This window comes from Gasterosteus aculeatus, chromosome 20 (assembly GCF_964276395.1).
Source record: "Gasterosteus aculeatus chromosome 20, fGasAcu3.hap1.1, whole genome shotgun sequence".
NCBI classification, from domain to species: Eukaryota; Metazoa; Chordata; class Actinopteri; order Perciformes; family Gasterosteidae; genus Gasterosteus; species Gasterosteus aculeatus.
Window position 1 is genome coordinate 14790358 of NC_135707.1, and position 13579 is coordinate 14803936.

Here is a 13579-nt window from a genome sequence, read left to right on the forward strand (position 1 = left end):
CAACGACCAGTAATCAATAGATTAAACTAGCCATCTCATACAACTGTTGATCCTATAGGACTGTGGCTTATGTTAAGTAATTGTTATGGTATTTGCAACAAAATGTAATTTCTTAATGAAAACATAATTTTCCAAAAACCTGGAGCAAAATCTTGGATGTGACCAACCACACTGTTATTAGATGGAGTTCTTGCAGCTGTGTAGGGGATACGAATAAATAATTAATGAGGAATCTGGCCCTGGACTGGAATTCACAAATGGTATTTGTTTGTTCTCTGACAGTTCACAGGTAACTGATTAGCCGGTGGTCCGACGGACTGAGTGGAGTTGTTTCACAACTCCAAATCTCAGTCAGTACAATTTAGTACTTGTATCGCACACATCACTCTCAGGCACAATAGTAAAGGCAGGTGCATTGTAACCGTGTTAAAGTCAAAATGAAAAGACTGTGACTCTTTGATGAATGAAATCAATTGTTGCCTTCTACAAAACATCATACAGTGTACTCCTTTCACAGAGCTCAAAAAATACATTTAGTTCATCTAACTCAAAGAGTTGTTTATAATGAGCTTCTGATATGCAGTAGTCATTAGGTAAATTTTCATACAAACATGGTCATGGTAAGTGATTAATTGCTAGCTACTTTCTAGTTGTAGCTCAGTTAATAAATATAAATAATACATATACAATCAGGCTAGGATAATGTAATACGATGTGTATGAGTGGGCGTCAGTGAGTGTGTATTTACCTTTGTTGACAGCAGAATAGCAGTGTGTTTGTGTTGTCCTGTATTAGTAAAAGCAGCAGTAGAAATGCCTTGGCTCTTGTTACTGTGGATGGACTCTCCAGACAACTCAGCACCTTCAACACCAAGTCCTACAAGGCCAGAACACAAAAATGAATTAAGCAAAACTGACTCTGTGCAACCCAAGACACTACACTGATGAAAATACTCACCAGCTACGTGATACAGAACACCTAAATGTTTACATGGTCAAATCCCAGCGAAGTAGGTTGATTCAGAGTATAAAGAGAATAGATGTTTGCGCCTTGTCCATGGTGCTTTGTTCTCCGTTTATTTTGTCAAAATATACCCCTGCAATGTATTCAAATAACGTATGCAAATAAAACGAGAATATTTTCTGTGTAACATTTCCCCTAAGGTAATTAGAAAATATGTCGACTAAGAGGCAAAAATTTTAATCAGCTCAGGCTCCACATTATCACACTACATGTGTACACACAACAAGCACACACCAAAACAAACTTGTGTGCCTACAGTTACTTTAGACATCCATTCACTCAGCAGAAACTCAGCGGCATTAACTGGTCGCAAAATTTGGGACTGGCCAACATTCATTACCATTATCATTATCACCAACACCATACTCTTTCCACTGTCTGCGTGGCGTCTGTGTATGTGTGTGTCTGTGTGTATGTGTAAGCTAACGTGACAGATTGTGCGTGCATGTGTGTTTATGGGGCGACACACCAAGTTAATTAATTTCAAAACCCAGTAGTGTGCGCCTAGCTGATAAGTCCCTCCCCACTACCCATAATGCTGTGCTGAAGAAGAAGGCTAGAGCGTGTTCATTCAGCCAATTAGCCTAGATACTGACACACTCTACAAATTAGCTTATGCGCATGCACACACACACACACACACACACACACACACACACTTGCACACTAACAGACAGAGTTCTGTGTAAACAAACTCTTGGACTGTCTGTCTTTGTGCCAGGGGAGAGAAAAGGGGGTTGAATGCATATCAGTGTATAATTAGAGCAGAGTTGAACTACTAAGTTTGTATGCTGGTGTTAAATTGGATGCTCAATGCAAATAAATTCAGTTGCGAGTCAATTACCTTTGCTAGACTCTAAGCTAAAAAACCTTCAAATCAATTTTAGCCCCACTGCCTCACCAAGATTAGCACTTAGCATACACGCTAGATGGGTGTCTTGTGAAAAAAACTAAATAGGAAATACATCAAAATGGGTTTGCTCACAGTTGAGCATTAGTTCATGAACTAAGTAAGAAAGAGACAGAATGACAGAGACCGAGAAAGAGAGAGAAAAGTATAAAGTAAATATTTAGAGAATTTGAGGCTGGTTTCGTGGCTGGTTTCACATTTGCTGTGTTTTAATCTCATTTAAGCAACTCCTGTGAAACCTGTGAAAACATTTCTTCTGCGTTGTTTCTGTCGCAATATAAATGAAAAATAACATTAAACAATATGGTTGTGTTTGAGTTGTCTTTTGCCAATTGATTTGTACTGTAATCTGTGGGTATTTGTATTTGACATGCTGCACTTTTTTGTCACATTCCAATGCATGTGTGCATAAGAGTGTACACGTACCTTGCTCTGTGCGACGCGGTGTGTATGGATGCTTGATGTGAGTAGGGCAGCAGCCGCAGCAGTGAGTAGGTGCTGCTGGACCCTGGCCCCTGCTTCACCAACACCCTCCAATATGGCTGCAGGGCCACAGGTGTCAATCACTGCTGGGGCCGACTGGGCCAGCCTTGAAAGAGCCTGGAATTGAGACGCAGCGGTAAACTTACATGTAGACAATACATGTCATTCCTGCATTGCATTCCCATGTGGATGTGATGTCATGTTGCACTTGACATCCGAGTGTTGAGGCAAGTGCTCAAAAGGAAATGCACACTATGCAGTAATGAAGACGACTTGGAACTAGAGATCAACACCATAAATCATGTTAGTATGTACATGTATTTATGTCAGTGTTCATCCATGTTTTTTCGAGCATTGTAAACTTACAGAGATGGCGGTGACTCTGACAGCCTCCACAGTGGAGTGCGTGAATAGGTACCACAGTGCAGACCCTATCTCCGTGGTAACCAGGTGGTGGGAGGGGTCAGAGACCACGGTGGAAATGTTCTCGATAGCTTTAGCGGCCATGTGATGGACTATGGGATCATCCTGTAAGACAGACACACAAAGACTTTCGTATCATATAAATCCAGTTTGGAACAATAACCAACCACATAAGTAAAACAAGTATATTTGATTAAATTAAATAATACATTTAGGTACTGGGTTATTGACAACTAGATTTGGCAAACCACAAAATACAGAATAGAAAGTTACCATAGTACATCCTTTTTGTGTTTTATTAATATACAGATATCTTTATAGTATTGGTATTGTACACTAGTACACTGAGTAAAAAAACAAACTGACTACACTTATATTAATATTAAACAGCAAAAGCACTGTCAATATACACTTACACATTTTGCCTAAAAATATTCAAACTAACTGAAAATGAACAACTTTTTTTCCCGGTCAGACCTAAGACTAATCAGGGGACCGGCTGGTCAGAGGGTTTGGGACCATGAGTATAGACGGGTATTGTTTGGGTATTTTGCGAAACCCATGATACTTTTAAATGAATTCCGGTGCCTAAACGGTGCCTGAACTGAAGAAGCACAAAATAACAATTGACAACATTAAAGAAGGCAAGGCAAATTTATTTCTTCAAACTGAACAATATATTAACTGTTTAAATACTTTAAATATAAATAAATATTAAACACTTTTTAACTTCAAACTATGAACAATATATTTAATTACCTCTGTAAGAGTCGGAAGTGTATATATTAGTTCATTTGGAATTTGGGAATTTGGGAAATATTAATCATTACATTATAGATTTATGTTCATTGTGCAGGGACTAAAGACATGCAACATATATTGAAAAGCATTTACGTTGGATTGACACTCCGTGTCTCAATGTATTGACGTCATGATTGCAGCAGCAGGTGCAACACAGAAGAGCTGTATGAGGCACGAGAGCATATCGTTTTTCTACCGTGGGACAGAATTTATTAATTGTATATTTAATTAACGCTTTGCTGCATAAAAAAAGAAAAGAATGAAACGTAAAGAATAAATGTCCTACTTGTATGTGCTTGTGCACATGCATCCTGCATTAAGAGCAGAGCAGAGCAGCAGCATTTGGCCTGTGTCCAAATGGTTATTTAAATTATTTTGACTCATTTTGTGGATCATTGTTAAGTTACAAACTTTAAACTCGATTACTGAAAAATGTCACCACCAAAAGGCAGAAATAAACAAAGAGCACAATGACAATGACAATTAGATTAGCTCTCAACGTCACCTCAATACAAAAACAAGAGAGGTTGCCTGTGTGAGTAGAAGTCGGTGTGTGTGTGTGTGTGTGTGTGTGTGTGTGTGTGTGTGTGCGTGTGCATGCATATGTGCATACTGTATGTGCCCACACACCTTATTCTGAGTAAAGAACTGTTGTTTGTGTTCAACAATGGCCAGACTAATGAAATCACGGTGGCCGAGGAAATGAGTTTTTCCAGGAAACTCATTGTCAAGAAAAGACAGGAAGTAGAACAGAAGTGATTGCTTCTGTCAGGTTATTATTGTGTTTCACTGTGTTACATCACTTCCAAGATATGAGATACAATAGTCTAGTTATATAACAGTTATAAGAGTTGAATATATTTTGTGGCAAGGTTTTCTAATTACAGCTAAAGTGAAATGTAATCACAGCAATTTATTGAGGTAATTTATGGTAAGACATTAAAGAAATAACAGACTTATGATACTCAGTGACACTCTATGGAAAACCTGGCTTTTTAATAAAACACTTTAAAGCTAAAAAGTGTTTTTGTTTCTTATCAGTGCAGCTTTTGCGTGAATTCACATCATCTACAATGGACTCAACGGCCATAATTTGTTGGCGTAGTACGATTATATAAACTACATATGTTTTACACTATCCACCTTCTTAAGGGCTCAAATGGATGGACAACGGATGTAGATTTAGTCTGTGAGTCAAGAGCGGACTGCCGATGCAGATGTGTACCCATCTGCCTTAAATACACTATGTATACACTATGCCATAACAGCAGAATAGTGGCCCTACAAAACGGTGTTCCCTGAAACAAAGACATCCTTTTAGAACTAATAAAAATCTTGGATCTCATATGAACGCAAGGATAAACCTCTGACATAATGCACCAATGGTAAGGCTGGTAACACAGCCTATTCACACTCCTGGGGATTCAAATCATAACTGAGAGCTAAAACCATTCAGCACATATTAATCCAATATAGGACATGACATCGTGTATTCAACACCAAGGGACTACGTAGCGTGACAACAAAATGAATCCTCTGGCATCCCTGCGGGAACCAGTAGAATGGTCTGTTCCAGCATTCCCCAGGACGTGCGGGCCAGCACACTAATGAGCCCACGGGGGAGCACCCACTGTCTGTGTGTTTAATAGAGTGTAGCCCTACCAGGGACTACACCGAATGAGAAAGTGGGGGAGACTTAAGGGAAGAGAGGGGGAGCGATGCAGTGAGAGAGACGTCCCTGCATGTGGTGAGAAACAAGTAGCTCATGCAAGAAACTCCATCATTATGATGCAGAGGAGGAAATGCAGGAGAGAGAGAGGAAAGAGCGAGTTATTCTCATTATAATTTCTCCCAGTAACAGGAATAAGTTCATCCGAAAAACACACTCATTATATTATACTCAGTGTTCTACTTGAACCTCACATATCTGGAGAGGCAAAGTGAGTAAGTGTCTTTCCTTTAGGGGTGGGGGAAAAAAATTGATTTTTCGATTTCTCTCGATTCTCTCTAGAACGATTCGGTCTCGATTCAGAAAAGTTAGTAATCGGAATTTAAAAAAAAAAAAAGTCCATCTTGCGCGAGATATTTGCTCGCTCGCGGAGCGTGAACATCCTCGCTCGCGAGGTTAGTCTCTGCTCGCGCTCGAAGGTGTTTTCTAGGCGCTCGCTGTTTTTCTTTTTGACAGTAAGGGGGCGGAGCCAGTCACCATGGTCTCTGCACCTGATTGGTTACAAACCCCGTTTTTGGATTGGCTGGAGTGATGCATTCACACAACTATAAAAGCCCATTTCCGCACTAATGTAAGGGGATAAAAAGAGAGATAAAACGTTGTCAAAAAACAAACGCCCCCCTTCGGTAACCGTAGTGGACCGTAGATGACAACCAGCTACAACCATTAATTACCATCATTACCGGCACATTAAGAGCAATGCTTCCAGCTCGCAGACCGGTCCGTCAGTCTGAATCTGAATATCTTGCCAACTTTACCGAAATGCGTAATCTTACCTCATTATTTTGATTTTCCAAAAAGTCGATCCGTATTGAAAGTTGGCAAGATATTCACACATTTGGACTTTTTTCTGGTATTTTACAAATGCGGACCGGTCTGAAACTAAGAGCAGCTTTTTCTTCATTTAAAAGAAAAATGAATCTGTTTAATTTTTTTTTTTACATAGGCTACTTCCATATTGTGTTGAAATGCAAGCTGCATTGGTTCTTGCATTGTTTTTATATATATTATATATTTAATATATAATTATCAAATAAAGTAGGAAGTGATTAGCAACCTCTGAGTAGCAAACTCAGATTTGAGAAAATTTAGAAAATTGCGATTTTTCGGAATTTAGAATCGATAATCGGTTAAGAATTGAATTGTTGACCTCTGAATCGGAATAAAAACGAATTGTGAGGTGCCAAGACCCTATACTTTCCTTATACCTTGGGTACAATAATCAAACTTTTTTCTCTCTCACATACAACTTTGCCAAGTCTGGACGTAAATAAATGCAAATCTGTAATTATATAAAATCACAGTATTTATTTTTTTCACAATCCAGAATTTCTTAAAGGCTCAGAGCCAGTCACCACACAACCAGACGGACCAAATTTAAACTCGACACTCTCTGAAGGTCTCGCAGTGCTCTTATGTTGCACTAAAGATCCTGCGTGACTTTATGGTTAGAAATGTAGAATAAAACGTTTGGCCAACATATAGATGAGTTATCTCAGAGATCAGAAATGTTTGTCTGATTTAACTGCTTCTAACTGTGTATCTCATCACTGATGTTTGCTATAGATTTGAATAGAATCAGAAAGGAACTAACATGTCAGCATTCTAAACGTGCCATGGGGCAGATCTAACTAAATGGCATACACTCTCATACATCCTAACTTCAAACATACAGCAGTACTTTTTTAATAAGTAGTTTTAAATCATAATTTAAGACCAATAAAGATGATTATGGTACTCATGCAAAACATACATTCTTTCATTTCTAGCTTCCTGCATTTTAATTAGGCAATTACTTACTGGTGTGTCCTGTTCAAACAGGACTTCTATCTTTTTGTCATGTTTCAACAGGACTAACTGCCTTCCTGCCAACTGGATTGAATTTTAAAAAATCTCCCTTTTTAGTGGCTCAGGGCAGACAAGATTTACCCACTTTGATCCCCATGTTAAAATCTTTTTGAAAAATCTCTGGTCCACATGAAAGGAGTTAAAAGCCTAGGCAGATATGGAACAATAAAATCCTGTCTTCAAGTGTCGATCAATAGATTAGTTTTATTTAGTTCCAACATGTATGCACCTGGCCTCTGAGTCTTGAGTAGAAAGGGAGTCCATCATAATAAACTGCATCACATGACTTGACACAGGGCTTGTGTGTGTGCCTGTGTGTGCGTGTTCACATGTCTGATGTGGTTTCCTCTGTAATTAAAGTCCTTCAGAAGCCAGCACACCTGGTTTTGAAAGAGCCCCTATGGCAAAGACACAGACACCATCTATCAGGCTCACACAGAACATCTAACAACCTTAATGGGCATACTCAAAGAGGCAGACTGTCTGATAACAGGCTGACAGACAGACGGTGGGGCATGGAGGAGGAGAAAGGGACATGTGGACCAAAGAGCAACAAGTGCAAACAGACAAATAGGAAGGAAGACAAACGCATGTAAAATAACAGACCAGACAAGGAGACAAACAGGTCATCAAAGTACAGGGAGGTAAATAGAGACAAAAGGCCGCATGGGAAAATAATCTTGCGTAGGATGAGGACAGGTTAATATAAAAGGAAAAAGAAGCGACAAGTGGACAGACAGGTTTACTAACATGATACTAGTTATCATCTGTCCCTTTTTTCTGTGCGTAATGGACCGTACTGTCTTTTCCTAAAAATATGCAAATCAATACAACACAGTAATGTGTGCCTGTGCATGCACATGGATTGGTCATCTCATGTTAGAGACACAGGGTAGGACCCATGACTGTTTTAGCGATACCCCCTCTGTTCTTTTCTCCTTTGTGGAAGATAGTGATAAATCATTAATAGGCTCACCCCTGTGCGCGTGTGTGTGTGTGTGTGTGGGGGGGGGAGGGATTTCTGCCTTCTGGCCCCTGGCTTCTATCACACAGGTTTTCTGCTACACACGCAGGCACACACGCACTTTCCATCATAGGCAGCAGAAGCATCATCTTGTTCAGACTCATAAATAATTTCCTGCAGCTTAAGTCTGGCCTGGAAACCTGCCTTTCACTCCATGCCATTCACTCCCCCTCTCCAAGTACGTCTCTCTCTCTCTCCCTCTCTCTCAATCTCTCTCTCTGCCATCTCCTCTCCATCTCCCAATGCACTGATGCTTCTCTCTCTCCCTCCCTCTCTGTCATTCCCTGCCATCCCTTACAATCCCCCCTGTCCGCTGGTAGAACCACCACGCTCGCTTTGGCTCTGTGCCTCCCCCTCCCCCCACGACAGTCGACCCCTTCTCCTACAACAACGATCACTATCCCTCTCTCCAGTGCTTACTTGTAAATCAGGAAAACTCTCAACAGCAGTGGAGGGGGCTGGGGTGATCCAGGGGGTCAGAAAGCGCTTCAAAAATCACACCGCCTGGAGCACATTAGACTGGGTATTGGCGCTGTTTTTCAAAGCTGTCATTCGATAAACAGTGTGTGGCGCTGGATTCACATTTAGCATATTGGTAGACAATCTCCTTCTCCAGACGAACACTATATGCATCACTAAACATTGGAGACACCACTTCAGTAAGAAAACACTAACACCAAGGATACAGTTGGTCACATATCAAATCAACAGTATTCATCGTTAGCGAGCGACTCCCAGAGGTTAATTCGACATGGACAACAAATCACAGACTTTGCTGACTTTGTTACAGCTTTAGAGCAGTTAAATTCTGCATTTGAATATGCTACATGAGCATGGGGCAAGCCTTTATCTGAGCAATGCGCAAGCAGCAGTATCATCAGCTTTATGGAGCAACATGAGGAAGGCTCTAATAAGTGTGATATAGAACTTTTCTTTTTCTTATCTAGTTAACGGTAAAAAAAAAAACGGTAAACAAACAAAAGCATAAATGCTGCTCTCCAGTATGACAGCAGAGTGTAAGAGATAACAAAGAAAAAAGATTTGAAATGTGTGAGATGTACTTAGACCATTTTTACTGACCTACTGATTACTGATGTAAAACTGTAAATGTAATGTGTGTGTGTGTGTGTGTGTGATAGAAAATGTGTCTGTTTCAATGAGTGTGTGGGTAATACATAGGAATAAGACCTTTTAATACAAGTACAATAATACTTGACGGTATTTTCTGTAAAGATGAATAACCGAAAAAGAGTAGACCATTTGCTTCCTGTCTACAACAGCACACAAATTCCCAGTACCTGAATGGTCATGTTATATTTGTTTACAGTACATTAGTACGGACAGAGATCAATGGTACTAAACCCTTGTGTGTACAGAGTTGTTTAAAAATAAAAATAGTGTAGATGTTGCCTGAGCTCAGCTACTCTATATACATCTACATGTTTTTTTCAGCCTGCAACCCTTCAAATAAAACAAATTTGGATCAGATGATTTCAGCAAGAAAACACCAAAAAAGCTATATATTGCAGTAGCTGGCCAGCACTTAATGGCATAGCTGGTGAAGATAGTGGAAGAACTAGCAGCTGTTTCCATCAGCAATAGTTTGGGGATAAAACATGCATCCCATCAAACCATAGACCATTGCAAACAGAGTGCCTTGGTGGACCGCTAGGAGGATTATCATACATATCATAATTATGGTTGATGAGTGACCGCTTGAAGAGAGAAATTCCCTGGCACATCTTGAAATGTATGGTGCTGGAAGCTTGGTGACATCGTGACTATGTGCAGGGCAAATGCTTAGGGTACAAGCTAAACACCAATATGCTAGTTAGCAGGTAACATGGCAGAATAACCTGGCAAGTCGCAGGGCGCTAGCTGGACGTTCAGTTACAGTAACACAGTGTATTCGGAGTGCTGTATATCCTGGTCCTGTCTCACCACTGTCCAACACCATTTCTTTCTTGGCGATAATCCAATGATGGCCGTGATTCATTTGCAATGCAAACCAATTGAATGGTCTCTGAGTGGCTGAGATTAACTTCAACATTCCTAAAACGTTCCTCAAATAAATGCCATTTCATTTGAAAGGATGCTTATATTTCAACAGTGCAAATATAGGTCTGTGGAACTATAGTAAACTGTGATATAGAGTGAGTAGCTTGTTAACTTGTGGGCCATGAGACAAAGTTAGACTATTTAGACTCTGTAATATAATGGGAAATATACTTGTGCAGCCACGGGTAAAACAGAGAGGGGGGAGTGGAGTGGGAGATGCAAAGAGAGGGAGGCAGGTTGGGTCTGGGGATGAGTGTCTGGTCCCTACGGCTAGGTGTGTGTGTGTGTGTCTGCGCGCGCATACACCCACAAGTTTTTTTTTGTCAGCGTACTCTCACAACTCAATAATGATAAATAAGTCAACTGGCTTTCTCCTCCCTTCAACCCCTCCCTCTACTCCTGTCACACATACCCCTCCCCTGTTCACCCCCTCGTCCCCCCCAATACACTCCAAGTGGTAATGAAGCAACAGTAGGTACTGGCTGACAACTGTACGTGCCAGAGTTTCATTTATATTCATTCTGATATAGTGGGCTACCAGAGCAAGACCCTTCTACCTCTGAGAGAAACAACACCCATCCATTCCCCTCCTCTACCTGTACTCTGTATTTATCTGTCTCACCCCCACCCAAAAAGCTCCCTATTCTACCGCAATGGTCCACCATGTATGAACATTACAAAGAAGAACACTATACTATTGTAGGCTGTGATGTGGAAGCACTCAGCTGTAGACAATTTCATTGAAGAAGTAAACTGAAAGTGAAACTGCAGGTAGCCCGTGTCAAAACCTCACTGTTCTTCCAGTTGCAATGAAATAAGGATAAAAAACGGTCCCATTGTAGACTGCTGAGGTAATGAAGTGCAGGGTGGGACCCATCCAAAATAAGACCAGGAAAATTGAAATTTTGCCAACATTATATATATAATACTTTAGGAGACAACAATTTATTATATTAGAATGTCACCGACGATAATACCAACTGGTCAACATTTTTTATTTTGTTAATGAAAAAACATGAGAGGAGAGGCATAATTAAAACAGTGACAGAAAATTAAATAAGAACAGCAAGGAAGCCGGCATATTATTGCTTGTGTTTCTGCTCCATCCACTGTATGTGCGTGTCTAGAGGGTCCTAATTGCTGCTGAGGTCAGGCTGCTGAGCAGTAAAGGGTTGTGTTTGATGCAGGTAAGTGTGTGTGTGTGTGTGTGTGTGTGTGTGTGACTGCTCTGCATGCCCTTGACTTGCAGCTGGCAAACAACGCTTTAGGCCCCCACAGCTGCCTCATCATTACTGTTCACAGGGTTCCCCTGCCACACACTTGCACACACAAACTCGCAGGCACGCAGAGTGAGAGAGACTTAGTCACAGCTACACAGGCACAGACAAAAAAAAAAAACAGACACACGCAGACGTACACCGAGACACTCACCCCTTCCCGCAGGCTCCTCATTAAGCCAGCGTAGGCGGCAGCGGGAACCAACCACAGTCCCTCTGGGGAGGCTCTCTTCTTCTCCTGATAGAGAGACATAGAAAAAGGAGACAGGGAGAGAGGGAGAGAGGAGGAGGGGTAAAGATTGTGTGTGTGTGTGGGTGGGGGGGTAGGGGGGGGGGGTAGAGTGGGAGTGAAAGAAAAGCAGAGATAACGTGGAGGAGCAAGTAGGGAGAAGTTAGGAAAAGGGCAATAAAGGGCAAAGACAGGGCGGGGAGAAGGGTCATGACATCCTGGTTAATCGGTTAAAACGTCTTTCATTGCTATTTGTATTCTTAGTGAAATAGTAAGTGTTGGCATGTTTCGTTTTTTAATTTTTAAACACAACAAAATAACCGGTGTTGCAGGAACAGGAGGGCGACAGGGAGGTCTCGCGCCACAGTGCTCGGCTTCGGGCCATATCTAACCTTGAGGAACACGGCGCCACTGGAGGCTGTAACTAATCATTGTCATTGACTGGTTCAGAAGACAGGACAAAGTGGCTGAGTTTGCCAGGGGACAGATACAAATCCATTCCATATTACTCCAATAAAAAAGTTTCTTCTGCCATTAAACAGAAAGTGATACCCCATGCAGGGTGAGTTCACATCCTGTGTTTGGTATTTCCCTGAACTCCTGAATTGGTTGAATTAAAGATATTAGCCATCGCTGAATTTCATTATTGGGTTCATTAAGTTCATTTTATTCAGTGACGGGTTTCAACATCACATGCTGGAAAGGATTCCTTTAAAGAATGTAATCAGGAGGATCCTCAGCGGTGTTTTCTGTGGACTTAACACATGTGCTATTATAAGAAAGAAATACCTACCGTACCCAACTGTACCCGTATGGGAAAAGTCCAATGTCTTTTTTGTTTCAGACTCTGCTCAAAGTCAAATCAAAGTTGTTTTAGTTGTTTCTGCACAGGCAGCAATGCAGCTGATTGTTGACACTGACCAGAATATAAAACCACAGTCAATCTAGCCGTCCTTCAGAGATATAAAAAAGACAGCTCTAAAAATCAAATAATGACCTTTTTTGTGTTGAGTTATCAAATACTTCACTTCACTGGAGGGACATCAAATTGTCAAGTCAAGACTGAATCAAGAGATAAGTCAGAGACAGGAGGTCCACAGAGAACTACACGTTTTTCTAGTTTTCATGGACACAAACTCCATAAGATTTATATCCAAAGCAGGTAGTCTTTCAACAAGAAAGTACTTCAAACATCTGACTAATCACTACCTCTGCTGAACTTTAGAAGGCCGCACTAAGCGCTCTTTAATCACAACTCTTGAACTGGAGAGTTACTCTTGTAATGGAGCGAGGGATAGAAAAAAAGTGTGTCACTGTGCATTTTGGAGATCATTTTAAAGATCCAATACTAAATCACAAACAGAAAACTTGCAAGACAGTTCAGGGACTTCACAACTCAAGCAATGTCAGGTGTTTTATGTTTTAATAAAAGTATTTTCAGGTGAAATGGAATCGTTATATTGTCCTAGGCTCACAAAAAGCCATTTATATCTACACAGGGAGTCCGCCATGTTTCTGCAGCAGCACAGCGGCTCATGCCAGACCCTTTTGCGTTATACGTGATCTGAAGGTAGGGATAGGTTTGGAGAACAGGTATTGAATGAGAAGCGGTTCATAATGATAAAGATTGTGTTTTTAAAGTATTTTTATAATATGTGTTTATATGTGTGTTATAACACAAATATGTGTTAGAAAAGCTGTTCCTACCTCAAAGGCCACCTTCGTTCTCCAACATGCTTGGAAAGAGAGGGGCTGAGCTGAGGCGTTGGTTGTA

The 13579-nt window shown here is 40.8% G+C and overlaps 1 protein-coding gene across 2 annotated transcripts in view; it reads right to left on the bottom strand.

Annotated features, from left to right (window-relative positions):
• ulk4 (unc-51 like kinase 4) overlaps positions 1–13579 on the bottom strand; it is a 58091-nt gene that overhangs the window by 31433 nt on the left and 13079 nt on the right. For both annotated transcript variants that reach the window (XM_040165884.2, XM_040165883.2), the window contains exons 19-22: positions 11731–11814; positions 2783–2944; positions 2360–2533; positions 749–876 (exon numbers count right to left, since the gene is read on the bottom strand). In XM_040165884.2, coding sequence (XP_040021818.2) covers positions 749–876; positions 2360–2533; positions 2783–2944; positions 11731–11814 — 548 coding nt within the window. The remainder of the gene's footprint in view (positions 1–748; positions 877–2359; positions 2534–2782; positions 2945–11730; positions 11815–13579) is intronic.